At 36.6% G+C, this 14,574-nt stretch overlaps 1 protein-coding gene and 1 non-coding gene across 2 annotated transcripts; both read left to right on the top strand.

The window, feature by feature from the left end:
• The first annotated feature begins 4,613 nt into the window (after window positions 1-4,613).
• Window positions 4,614-7,895, top strand: EMB2758 (Tetratricopeptide repeat (TPR)-like superfamily protein). The gene is made up of 3 exons (XM_078975502.1): window positions 4,614-4,748; window positions 5,092-5,202; window positions 5,313-7,895. Exons 2-3 carry the CDS (start codon window positions 5,177-5,179, stop codon window positions 7,738-7,740), a joined length of 2,454 nt encoding a protein of 817 aa, XP_078831628.1. The 5' UTR covers window positions 4,614-4,748; window positions 5,092-5,176; the 3' UTR covers window positions 7,741-7,895.
• A 2,377-nt stretch (window positions 7,896-10,272) lies between these two features.
• Window positions 10,273-10,343, top strand: TRNAG-GCC (transfer RNA glycine (anticodon GCC)). The gene has a single exon. It is a non-coding gene; the product is annotated as a tRNA-Gly (tRNA).
• The last annotated feature ends 4,231 nt before the right edge of the window (window positions 10,344-14,574 follow it).

The following is a 14,574-nucleotide window of genomic DNA, read 5'->3' as shown; positions in this document are numbered from 1 at the left end:
TTTTTAAAAATCTTTTAATCCCTCGATTTGAGTTCAGACACCCCCGAAGGCGAGTCCGAATCCCTCAAACCAGGGCTCTGATACCAACTTGTAACGTCCTATTTTTCACATCCGAAAATTTCGTTTTAAAACATTACTTTAGAAAACATTAACAATTAAAAACACTGTTTGATCACACAATAACACAACGTAAACCATGTTTAAAAAGCCAACCCATACAACCCATCAAAATATCAGAGTACAAATCCCAGTGAATCTCGTAAATGCGGAAACCAGAGTGTGTGCATGATGTGTCGCTACCGCGCCAGCTCCTTCCCCTTCGAAGAAGAGGTACCTGAAACAAAAACTGTAAAACGTAAGCACAAAGCTTAGTGAGTTCCCCCACTGTACCACATACCACATAATCACATACATACGTAAAATTTGTCAGGCATATCCGGGTGCCCGACCTACCCCTTCGGTCCTCTCGACCGGATACTGCCTAGCATATCTGGGTGCTGGCCTCCCCTTCGGTCCTCTCGACCGGATACTGGGGACTATTTCACCCCCTACTACTACCACATAACACATATATCACATAGTCTATCTAGCATGGTTGGGCATGACCGCCCCTTCGGCCCTATCGACCGGTATTCTGGGGAACTATCTCCCCCATACTGTCACTAACACATAACATAACACAGTAGTAGCAACCCTAGATGAATATCACAAAGATAGTCATCTAATCACACATCTCCTACTGGTGGGCCGGCATTGTGGCCTTAGACCCACCGCTACTAGAAGGTAACTCACCTTAAAGTAGCTGCTGAACTGATCGGGAACTGACTGACTGCTGCTGCTACTGCTCCGGAAATCCTCCGACTGCAATTCCCACAACATACTTAATCACACACTGCTAACTGTCCTTTGGGTAAAATGACCATTTTACCCCTGGTTAAGCCCTAAGTCAAAGTCAGAGTCAACTTTCAGTTGACCCGACTCACCGAGTTGGCTCTCCAACTCGTCGAGTTCCTATCCAGACGATAGTCCTGAGTCCCTGATTCTACTCGTCGAGTTAGGCTATGACTCGACGAGTCCTTCTTCTAAACTGACATTGAAGTTCTTCGTCTTACTCGCCGAGTTGTATGGACAACTCGTCGAGTTCATCTTCATCCGATGAACACTCATGCTTAGACTCGCCGAGTTGTATGAACAACTCGCCGAGTCTGTTCTTGATCTATGAAGATTGCCTTGGACTCGTCGAGCCAGTCCATGACTCGCCGAGTCCTACCATGGGTGAGTTCAGCTTCCAACTCACCGAGTCACACCCTGTGACTCACTGCTCAAACTCGATACAACAAAAAGGGACAAATTCGGTGACTCGCGAGCAGACTCGTCGAGTCACATGAACGACTCGCCGAGTCGTTGCCATGTATCCATTAATTACACCGATTTGTTCGATTCCAGTCCATGCCATTCATAGATCTGGGCTTCTAGGACACGAATCACACGTAAAGTTTCCAACTTTACGTGTAGATATTCACCAATATGGATTTTAGGGTTCAAAGTGCCTCAAAAGGGTAGATCTAGGGTGAACAAGCCACATGGGTCCATAAAGCTAATAGATCTGAGCTCCTGGAGCTCAATCTTGCCTAGATCTAGAGGCCAATCAACTTATTACGAAACATTATGCACATAATAGCTTGGGGAATGGCTCAAGAATGTCTTAAATGAAACCTTAAGCATAGAAATAGGGGAAAATGGGATATACCTCAATGAACTGCTGAAAAAACACAATGGTGCTTGGATGGCTCTCCTTCCTCTTGATCTACTTCCCCTTCTTGCCTCAAAGCCTTCAAGAACACACACAATAGCCTCAAACTCTCAAGGAACAAGCGTAGAACGAGGGTTGGGAGCTCTGGGGGTGAATGGGGGTTGGCATGGGGCGGATATGAGGTTTAAATAGGGTGCAAACCCCTGAAACTTAGGGTTACATCCAACAGCGGTGACTCGCCGAGTCCAGGATATGGACTCGCCGTGTCGCCAACTTAAACGTGTCCTGGGTCTCGTCCCTACTTGGTGAGTCGAACCCATGACTCGTCGAGTCCAAGGCTAAAAATGGAAAATACTTAAATAAGATTTACATACCAGGAACCAGGTGCTACACTAAGTCTCATTTTGGGCCTTGAGTGTTGGGCATGTAGTTTGGGCTTGTTGAAATAAAGTTTCGGACCAGAGGATTATGTATAGGTGCTTTGGGCCCTTGGGTTGGGCTTGCCTTTTGACTTGAGAGTTGGGCCTCAGGAGAGCCCATTTATTATTAGGCCTTGGTGGGTCCAATGGGTTTTAGGTTGTTGATGGTCTGGTTAGTGGACCTCCTGTAGACCTAATGAGTGAGAGTATGGACTTAGTTCCTAATTGGGTTAATTGTGGATTTGGATCAGAGTTAGAGGCTGGTGCGTGGCAACATCGTTTTTAAGGGTTGTTCATCATTCGAGTTGAGTCTTCTCACTATACTTACCTTGAGTGGTACCTTTGTGTGATTGAGCTATTTATTGTGCATATCTGTGTATTTGATATTTTGCATCATGTCTTTGTAATTTATGCTGAGTATTGTTATTATGAGCTTACTGAGTTGGAACCGGAGGGTCCCACAGAGACACATTGACCAGAGGGTCTTATCTGAGTATAGCCATGAGAGGCTACTGAGATGTGTGTGGTATTTTGAGGAACTCACTAAGCTTCGTGCTTATCGTGTTATGTGTTTCAGTTTTTTCTCAGGATCGTAGGAAGGCCCCGACTCGATTGTACACACCAGAGAAAGAGTTATGTTTTGAGGATCCTGAATTATTAAACAAAAAGTTATGGAGATGCGTTTTGTAAACTAAATAAATGAGATTTTGTGACATGTGTTATGAGATTTATATGAATTTAAAATGGAAATTTTGTTTGGAAATTTTCGATGCTACAATAGGTAAGGTAAAGTAATGTGGGGTGGAAGTGGGGTTGGGGGTGTGTATATTTAAATAAATTAAAAAATTAAGGGAAAAATAGTATTTTTATGTAAGATAAGGACCAAATGCGCAACAAAAATAAACAGTAGGGACCTTCCGAGTTAAAAAAAAAGTTAGGGACCAAACGTGCAAATTACCCCAAACCATAGGAAACCATTCGTGTAATTTACTCTATTATTTTTGTCTATCAAGTTAAGGTAAAATACAAGAAAAAGAGAATATTTTGGATAGTTTATGAATAATAAATTGTTGTGAAACTTTTTTAGGTTAAAGAATCGGATACGGATATAGTTTCAAACATTATTGAAAATGTTGAGACAGAAACAAAGTTTTTAAAGAAGGCTCTTGGGAGTTGTGTTCCTGTAAGTTGGTCAACAATTGATTTGGATACGAGTCAAGAAAAAGTTGATGGTGTGTCAGCAGTTGGTTTTGAGATGGTGGAGTTGCTTATTTTAGCCACACATCTGTTAAAAGAAAAGATTGTTTGTCTTTCTTGAAACAAACATATAGATAGATAGACAGATAGATAATAATTTGGTTTATGTGGTTTGATGGTGAATGGTTTATATAGACAGATTGTTTGGTTTACGTTTATATTGTTTTTTTGTGTGTTGTGATTATTTACTAGTTTATTTTGTACCTGTAATCCTATAGATAGGGCTATATAGAATGAAATAAACCAAAAACCCGTAAAAAAAATCTACAAATCCTATAAGCATTAAGCATTTAAGCTAATGGTCTTTACTACAACCAACAATTGTAGTATAGGTTGGTTATGTATAACTTGTATGTTATTTGGTAGCAAATTCTCTAATTTATACAAAACATAACTCAGAAACAAATATATACAAGTTACAATATAATGCTTATATATTGTAACTCAGGAACAAATATGTACATGTTACAATATTTCCCTTATAAGAATACATGGTTAAATAACGATCTCTTCAAAGGTTTAGGAATAAATAGTTCTTGGACGATGGCAACTCGCTTGAAAGATTAGTCTCTCGGACACACTTCATTCAAGTTGCATCGAACCATGAACTATATAATTTTCAGATCATACAATAGTTTTAGTGTAAGATTTAGGGTATATTAATTTTGTTGGCATCGACAACCACCACCGTCGTCGTTTTTTTTTCGGAAGAATTAAAGCAAACACTCTATTTCTCCCATGAAAACTGTGTTGAAAACCATTTGTATCAACCTATGTGTGTTGCTTGCCCTAAATCAATCCTTACTATGTAAATAATATTTGGGTTCATGGGTTAACCCGCCAACCTACCCACCCGAATCTAACCCACAAACGTGAATCTAACTCACGCACCAACGAATACATATAATTAAACGAGTTAGACGGGTCGTGTGTCCGGTTGATGTTTATAACCCAACGACATGTGACACATAATTATATGGGACGTGTACAAATCAATGCATTCTAACGTACCAACACGAACCCGACACGAGTGTCATCGTAAAGAGTTGGTGACATCTTAATCGACATAAATGAAAAAGGTTTAGTAAGGTATGAGTTTTTCCACGAATAAACTTAAAATTGGGGTAAAAGTAAAACCATCAAAAAAAAAATGTAAATGTTAGGGCTTTTACGTCATTAACACTTTATTTCTTCCTTTTTCGCCCGGCCTTTTTTCCCGCATGACCCAAGAAATCGCCCTGCATCGCCATCATCTTCTCCGTTTATCGTTGCATTAAATATCCATCGCCGTCGCCGTCCATCTTTTCGGAGGAAGTCAGGTAAACACCCCCTTTCTCCCACGAAAACTCTGCTGGATCCCATTTTGTATATATTTCGGTGTTTCTTTGAGCCGAAAACCAATTTGTCAACATACATGAATTGGTAAGTTGTAATTCTTAGAATGAAACGACCGGAAAAACTATGAGTAGGTCTAGAAACGGCGTATGACAACAAAATAAGTGTTCTACCAGGTACAAGCTATGCTTTCTTTATAAAGATATAGCTTTGCTTTCCATTGCATACAAGGTGTTTGACAAAACTCCTGAGTGAGTTCTGTGTGTAATTTTACCTGTCATTCCTCTTTCTCTTACACATTGCTCATTAATTACACAAAACTTACAGGAAAATCGCTATCCAAAGGCTTAGAATTCTGTATCGGTGTTGAAAGAGTTGTATATTCTATATAGTGCCCTCAGCCATTCTTTCGATGCTCAGGCTTCTGATTGGAGGTAGGTAAGACACTAAGACTTTATTCTTGTCATCCATCATCATCTCATTCTCATGTTATTATAATCTTTTGATTTCAGTTTTTCGTACTTAAAGATCTTATTTTTCTCTTCCAGATTTCTGCCAAATCACAAAAGCAACTACTTTCCAAACATTCTTTCTTCTGGGCGATTTCTTCATACCCAAACATCTTCATCAGATGACAGCTGGACCAATAACAGAGACCTTAACATCGACCTTCTATTTCACTCATGCACAAAAACCCACCTTGCAAAACGCCTTCACGCATTACTTATCGTATTGGGAAAAATCCAAAGTCTCTTCATTTCCACAAGACTTGTCAATCTTTACGCCAATCTTGGTAACATCTCTTTATCCCAACAAACTTTTGATCAAATCCCACAAAAAGATGTTTACACTTGGAACTCCATGATATCTGCATATGTTCACAATGGTGCGCATACTGATGCCATCACTTGTTTATACAAAATGTTGACTTTTGAAGTCAAACCTGATTTTTACACTTTCCCCCCTGTGATAAAAGCATGCCGTGATATAAACAATGGAAAAATGATTCACGCATGGATATCAAAAACCGGGTTGGAATGGGATGTCTTTGTAGCTGCTTCTTTGGTTCATATGTATTGTCGTTTTGGTATCTTTGATGCTGCTTATGGGATATTTACAAATATGCCCTTTCGAGACATGGGTTGTTGGAATGCGATAATTTCTGGGTTTTGTCAAAATGGAAAAGGCGAAAAGGCTTTACAAATCTTGGATGAGATGAAATTTGAAGGGATTAAATTGGATTCTGTTACAGTTTCAACTGTTCTTCCCATTTGTGCACAAATGGATGATATGTCACAAGGAAGATTAATCCATTTGTATGTCATAAAACACGGACTCGAATCCGATCTTTTTGTTGGAAACGCGTTTATAAATTTCTACGCGAAATTTGGTGAACTTATAATTTCTCAAAAGTTTTTCGATAGTTTGGTGACTCGAGATTTGGTATCATGGAATTCGATTATATCCGCGTACGAGCAAAATGGAAATCCGGATCGCGCACTTTGGTTCTTCCGTGAGATGCAAAAAGACGGATTCGCCCCTGACTTATTGACATTAGTAAGTGTTGCTTCGAGTATCGCGCAGTCTAGGGACACTCGAGGTAGCAAATGTGTCCATGGTTTTATCCTAAGAAGATCTTGGTTTGTAAAAGATGTTATAATCGGGAACGCGGTGGTTGACATGTACGCGAAATTGGGAAATGTCGAAAACGCCCGTGAACTTTTCGAAAGAATTTCGATTAAAGACGTTGTTTCTTGGAACACGATGATTACGGGGTATGGGCAAAACGGTCTTGCAAGTGACGCTATTGAAGTGTTTCAAAATATGGTGGAGAAAAATTTCGTAACTCCAAATCAAGGAACGTGGGCGAGTATAATTCCGGCTTATGCCCATATCGGAGCGTTAAAAGAAGGGCAAAAATGTCATTCGAACGTATTAAAAACCGGATTAATTCTCGACCTTTATATCGGGACATGTTTAATCGATTTCTATGGAAAATGTGGGAAAGTGAAAGACGCGATGTTGTTATTTGACGAAGTCCCGAAAACGAATTCGGTCCCATGGAACGCGGTTATCTCGTGTTTAGGTATCCATGGACACGGGGAAACGTGTTTGAAACTTTTTGAAAATATGATCGAGAGTGGGACCCACCCGGACGCGATAACTTTCATTTCGTTATTATCCGCTTGCAGTCATTCGGGGTTAATCGAACAAGGCGAGCAGTGTTTCAACGCGATGGAAAAAGATTACGGGGTTAAACCAGGGTTGAAGCATTACGGGTGTTATGTCGATATGTTAGGTAGAGCCGGGGAGTTAGAGAAAGCGTATGATTTTATAAAATCTATGCCTTTGACACCCGATGCGTCCGTTTGGGGTGCGCTTTTAGGCGCGTGTAGGATTTACGGGAATACCGATTTGGGAAAAGTGGTTTCGGAAAAATTATTGGAAGTTGATGAAGGAAACGTTGGATATTATGTTTTGTTATCGAATATATACGCGAATGCGGGAAAATGGGAAGGGGTGAATAGGGTTAGGTTAATGGCTAATGAAAAGGGGTTGAAGAAGACGCCTGGGTGGAGTTCGGTTGAAATCGATAAGAGAATGGAAGTTTTTTATACCGGGAATTATTCGCATTCGAAATGTGAGGAAATATATAAAGAATTGGAGGATTTGATGATGAAGATTAAGGTTATCGGTTATGTTCCGGATTATAGCTTTGTGTTGCAAGATGTTGAAGAGGATGAAAAGGAGCGGATTCTTATGAGTCATAGTGAGAGATTGGCGATTGCTTATGGGATTATTAGTACGCCACCTAAGACAGTTATTAGAATTTTTAAGAATTTACGCGTGTGTGGAGATTGTCATAATGCTACTAAGTTTATATCGAAAGTTACCGAAAGGGAGATTGTTGTTAGGGATTCTAATCGGTTTCATAATTTTAAAGATGGTGTTTGTTCTTGTGGTGATTATTGGTAGTTTCATCAGACTGTTATCTAGTGGATCACTCTGTATCTGACAAGACATTTAAGATCATAAATAGTATTTATTACTTAAAGTTTGAGATCATAAGGTGTAACATGAAAAGATTGTGAACTTGCTATGATTAATTTTATTTTCTAGTATTGTGCTAATTTAGCCTTTTGTTTTCTTGATTCAAAGTTCAAAGTATATGTAGTATAGTTTTATTACTTTCTTCTAATTTTTAATGTAGTGTTTCATCTCTCATCATGGTCGAATAAAACTGTATATGGGATGTTGGATTCTTCAATTCTTTTTGTTTTACCTGTCTTCATATGTATTTAACTATTTTTGTTTGTTTGATTTGAATTGTGGGTAAATAAAAAAAAAATGTTCAACGTTAATTTGGCATCTACAAGGAGAAAATGGGTATTTATTCTTAGTCTTGAAAAAGAATATTTATTCAAATTTGATGGAGATTCTGTAACTAATAAAGTTGACTTATGGTTGTTTTAGATATATTTATTGTATTTCGCAAACATAAACTAATAAAGTTGACTTATGGTACAGACCCGGGTTCGATTCCCGGCTGGTGCATTTCAAAGAGCTGTGATGTTTCATGCATTAATGGTGGATGGGGGTCCATCAGCTTATCTGATCTCCAAGTGAAGATATTCTAGGCCTTACTGAGCTCTTTTTTTTTATTCTATCATTGCCTCTATTTGTATTTTAATAATAGTTAGTGGGATTAGTATACTGATAAAGAAATTAAAATATTAAAAGCTAAGTCTTTAACAAAGTATAATGCCTTAAAGATAAATCATTGGGCATACATGTCAATTATCGATCAACAGGTGTGTTCTTGACAAGAGGATCATAAATAGGAAGGTATGTAAAGTGTAAACATGTCATTTGATAGTTGGAATGAGAATGCTATCTAATACTTATGTTATAGTCTTATAGATTATGGAAGAATGTAAGCACAATGTATCATCGAAACTAGTATGCTTGATCCCATGTCGCCAATGTAAGAAAAAAATAAAATCCAGTAAACCTAAGTATATATTGTAAGCGATATCGAATTCATGGACTGCATATGGTTTTGAAAAGAATAAATATCAAACGAACAAAGTACGGCGACCGAATTTTAAAACATTTGTAAAATACTAAAGCAAGATAACTCATATTCGTGAATCCTATGTACAACATATGTTCATTCAATTATTTGTATTTAGGGGGCAGATTCAATGTAGAGCATGGGGTAGCCCGGGATACCCCTTAACTTTTTATTTTTATTATTATTATTATTATTATTATTATTATTATTTTTTTTTTTCCAGTAGTGTGATTTTTTTAAAAAAATTCGTTGTAGTGTATATATACATAATATAAATGTGTTTAGCGAAATAATAATAAAAGTTATAGTTGGTTCAAGTAGTTATGGTGATAGGGTGTTTTTATGGAGGTTGCAAGTTCGAATCTTTTTCTAACATTTCTTTTCTTTTATTTCCGCAACTATATAAAAGGATCTTATATAGCATTATCCAGATTTTATACCTATTATATTGTGATATTGTGGAAATTTAATACAAGTACCAAGTTGTCCAAGTGGTAAAACTAAACTTTTAACTTGAATGTCTCTATTTCAAATCTCGGCCTTGATACTGGTGTATTTTATTTTGTTTATTAGTTTCTATCTTATATTCTTTAAACTTGTTTCTTATAATTCTAAAATTGTCTCACATCGGTCATAACATGAAACATACCTTCTATATATCTATTATATAAGCAACACAAGCTTTATAGTAAACTTTTCGAATGGGTTTGAGTTTAAACCTACAACCGAGTTTGAAAAACCGAAAAACCAAGAAACCGAATCCATCGGTTTGGAATACCTTTTTACTTTGATCATGACTTTGTTACTGTTCGTATTAGTCAATAAATCTAACAATATTTTGATTTAAATCTTTTTTAAATAAAAAAAGACAGCCATGTAGGAAGTGTATGTTGTGATGACGTATAGTTTTATTGTTTCCTTTGATATTTGTTTTTAGCATTGGCGTTAATGTAATCTTTCATCCCCCCATTGATGGTTTAGGCTTTGCCATCTTATTATGGTCTTTTTTTTTTTTTTTTTGAACGGACCATCATATTATTGTCTAATAATATTATGTACATTGGTATATTGTATTTTATTTATTTATTTATTTTTCATCTTGTTTCAAAATATTCTTTAATTCCTTTTGTTTGTTTAATTTATTCTGTGGCCAAATAAAAAATCAGTTTTAATTAACATCTAGAAAGGGAAATGGGTATGTATTCTTATTTAATATGGTAAGCAAAGAGTCTTTGTTCATATAACCCTTTATCAATACAACATTTGATGAAAAAATAAAAGTAGACACATGGACCATGGACCATCGTTTTTGTTTCACTGTTAGGTTGTGTGTTAGCTTGGAATTTAAAGAGAAAATGATTGCAGTTTTAAATGGTCATCATCTGGATTCTTCTAATAAACATATCTTTCAGTTAATAAACCATAACACAAAAGCACCAGTGGTCTAGTGGTAGAATAGTACCCTGCCACGGTATAGACCCGGGTTCGATTCCCAGCTGGTGCATTTTATATGAGCTATGATGAAAATTACATTTCTGGTGGTGGGTCCATCGGTATTGTCATTATCTTAAATGATGACTTAGGTTCTAACTGAGCTCTTGTTTTTCTTTTTGTTTCTATCTCCTGTACTTCTGCTGATGTGTATACTTCAAAAATGAAGTATAGAAAACTTACGTTAAACTCCAAATCGGCTCTATATTTTTTATTCTGAATTTCCATGGGTAAAATTAAAATCATTACCAAGAACTGTTGAAATAGTAAAACATAAGGTGCAATGTCAACAAAGAGTAAAATGAAAAACACAAATTTATTGTTTAGTTATTTAGGAGTAAATTACAATTTCCATCTATATGTTATGTCAAAAGTTATGATTTTCATCAATTTATTTATATTTCGAATTTATATTGAAACTAATGATCTATGCAACATGTTCATGTTGTGCGTTAAAAAGAAAGAAAACATGAGAGTAAGTGTATTGTTTTTGCTTGCATTTAAGCAGAAGAAAAAAAAAAGATTGAAATTTTATAAGGGCAAACAGTGGGAAATTGCAATGTACTTAGAAGTGCAAATCCCATAATGTATCCTTTGTCGATGTGTTCATGTTTACCTTATTAATGTAGCTTGGTTGAATTGATAAGAAATGAAACATGATTGTGGATTTGTGTTTCATTTGCTTGGTTGAATTAAGATTCTTGGCTATTATAGTTTTATGTTGCAAGACGTTGAAGAGGATGAAAAAGATTGTTTCCTTATGAGTCATAGTGAGAGATTGGCGATTGTGTATGAGATTATTAGTGAGCCACCTAAGACACTCATAAGAATTTGCGAGTGTGTGGGGATTGTTATAATGCTACTAAGTCTTGTGGGTACAGTGTCAGTCACCTAACGGGTCATTATGTAGCAGAGGAGACATTAAAGATCGTTAATAGTACTTGTAACTTAAAGTAGAAAGCATAAGGTGTATCATGAAAGATTGGTTGTAATGATTGTCAACTTGTTATGAATAATTTTGTTTATGGTCAAATACACCGTACATGGGCATATTGGATTCTTCAATTCTTCTTCTTTTTTTTTTTTTAATCTCTCCTCAAAGTTTTTTTTTTCTTCTAAAATCTATTTTTTTATTTGAATCATGCCAAATAAACAATCAACTTATTTGGCATCCAAAAGGGGGAAATTGGTATTACTCAGTTTAGTCTTGATAATTAATGATGGAAATTTTCTATAAATATGGTTTGTTTTGGGTGATAGCTTTCATTGTTGATGATGTCAAACACAAAGCACTAGCGGTCTAGTGATATAATAGTATCCTGCCAGTGACGAATCTAGAACCAAAAATTGTGTGGTTCATTATGTAAGTGAAACTGAAAAAAATACTACTAAGGACAACAAACGCGTATTGGTTGAGGAAAAATGACTATGTTTTTGATGATGATCGGCCATAATTAACATTACGTGATTATCAAGCGGAGATTTCAACACTCGAAGCAAACAGTTCATAAATTTTTTTATGAAGTGTTGGACAAAATGATGCTTTTCGCACTAGATGTTATAGTACCAACTTCTTTTAATCCGAATTCAAACATTCCAGGACATAATAGGAGGCTACGACGGAGTTTCAAAGGGACGGTTGGTGCACTTGATGACACTTTGATACATGTTGTTGTCCCTGCTAAGAAACAAGACTTATATAGAAGTAGGGGAAAAGGGAGATTGCTACCAAAACGTATTGGCAATTTGTGACTTCAATATGATGTTTACATTTGTTGTGAGCGGGTGAGAAGGGGTAGCGCATGACTCTAGAATATTATCAAAAACAATAACCGATCCACAAGCATCATTCCCGTTTCCACCACCCGGTAAGTTTTTGTTTTTTTTAAAATACTCTTATCTTAGTTTAAAAATTGATTAGTGTTTTGCATTTTTTGCAGACAAGTATTATCTTTGTGATGCCGCGTATGCACACACTCGAGGATTTATGGCCCCTTATCGTAATGTGAGGTATTGGCTTGGAGATTTTCGTCAAAGACGTGCATTGACCAATAAGGAAAAATTTAACCATGGACATGCAAAACTTCAGAATGTCATTGAGCGTGCTTTTGGTGTTTTGAAAGCACGCTTCCCTATTTGAAGAGGATAGCACGATTCCCGTTTGTGACACAAAGAAACATTACCATGACATGCTTCATGCTTTATAATTTTATAAGGAGAGAAGGACTGAGTGATGAGTATTTCGCACGATACGATGAACCCAATGTCTCATTTCGGAATAACAATGTGGCCGTTGATTATGATGAAGACGAGATTCCAACACATGGTACTGCAGCAGACCGTGAATATATAACTCAGTTACGGGATAAATTGCTGATAAGTTGATGCAAAATATAGATTGAATTGTTTTAAATGAAATTGTTATTGTAAAACCATTTTTTTTATTGTATGACTAATTTGGTAATTTTCAATGTTATAAGACTATTGTATGACTAATTTGGTTGCATGAATTTTATAAGACTATTATTATTAAAATTTTGGTGTTGAAATTTCATTTTAAGTTTGTAAAATCATTTTATTTAAAATTCAGTTTATTTCAGTAGTCTGTAGACGTTAAAAAACAAACAGTCTTCTTATTGCAGACTGCAGACGTTTGGTCCACCTCTTCTGCTGCAGAGGCTTGCAGATGTGGTCCGCAGATTGCAAACATTTTGGCTTCAGAAAAACAAACAGCACCTAAGTGACAACACGGTTAGCTGTCGGACCGCGACGCGGTGGTGGAAACCCTAAATCTCAAGTTGTGGGCCATAAGTGCAATAAATTCTAGGCTTTGCTGATTCTCTTAGTCTCCACCCATTCATAAGAGAAAGCCCTAACCCTAAGTGCCTTGTGTGTGTGTTCTTGGTATTTCAAGCCTTAGTGTGCGCTTGCAAGAAAAAATAAGGTGATCTTGTTGCTTGGAGAGTGATTTTTACTTTAGATATTGCATCTCTTGCATCCTCTAGAGCCTTGGAAGGTATAAAGCTCCCATCTTTATTGCTTATAGTTTTTATTTCATGCTTCGAGGTCCCTTTTGGTCCTTCGGGAGAATGTTCTTAGAGTTTTGGGCAACTCTAGGCTCGGTTTGGTTTCATTTCTGGACTTGATTTGAAGGAAAAGAGGTGCGCATTGGTTCCCTTGGAACCATGTACATGTAATCGCCCTAACAACAACATAGAGGAGTTAGGGTTTGAGTTTTAGACTTGGTTTGGTTGTGTATGGATAAAGTTATGAACTTGACCCATTAAGTCCCTTAGAAGCATTAGATCCGAGCTTTGAAGCTCTGGATGTTAAGGGATAAGAGTTTAATGAATTAAGCTGTTTTGGACGTTAACCACGATGCGGTGGGTGGTAGGTCGCGACGTAGGTCAAAAGATTAAGTTGCGACTGTTATGTCTTTTTGCAACCACCGTGAAACCAAGGAGCTGGTCACGCCAGTTAATGGAGGTTGAGCGTTTTAACCAGTTTGACTTTTGGTCAAACTTGGATGTTTTGAGCTCTAGCTTGAGGTGTAAACTTTGATTGGTTTATGTGATTCTCGTAGCAGTTGCTACGAGCCTTAGAGTGTGGAATGGGAAATAAAAGAAAATGAAAAATCTGAAAGTAAAATAATGATTTAGACGGCTAAACAACTTCCACATTACAAATAATCTCAAGTTTTTCTTTTATGTGGTTTTAAGTTTGGGACTATCCAATATACCTTAAGAATAAGAAAATGCATATAAGTAAATATGTCATTTTCGAGTTGAGATTTCTGATTTTAATATTAGTCGTTTATTTTTTGTGTTTTATAATGTCAATCTCTTTAATTAAGCAAATTGAAATTTCTTTGGTGGTATTTGTTTTTTTTTTTTTGGCAAAATGTCTTTTTGACCTTTTATGTATACAAACATGAAGACATTTGATGAAAAGTTGTTTGTTTTTCAGAAGACTAGACATAAAAATGTATTTTTGACATATTTTTTTTCATAAAAAATAATTATGATCTTGGACGACGTTTTTTAAGTTAAAACCATAATGTGATATTTTTGTTTCCACCACAACTGCTATCACCACCGTCGTCACTATCGTGCCTCAAACAAACACTGTTTTTGTTGTCATTGCCATTGTCGCTGTCACCATCTCCACCGACATCATCACCTTTGCCATCTCTTCCGTCACCACCTCTGTCTCCACTTCGGCCACCATTACACCCACCCCCACGT

The sequence above is a fragment of the Lactuca saligna genome, chromosome 9, assembly GCF_052625555.1.
Source record: "Lactuca saligna cultivar CGN05327 chromosome 9, ASM5262555v1, whole genome shotgun sequence".
NCBI lineage: Eukaryota > Viridiplantae > Streptophyta > Magnoliopsida > Asterales > Asteraceae > Lactuca > Lactuca saligna.
This window is presented reverse-complemented; position numbering and strand designations above follow the sequence as displayed.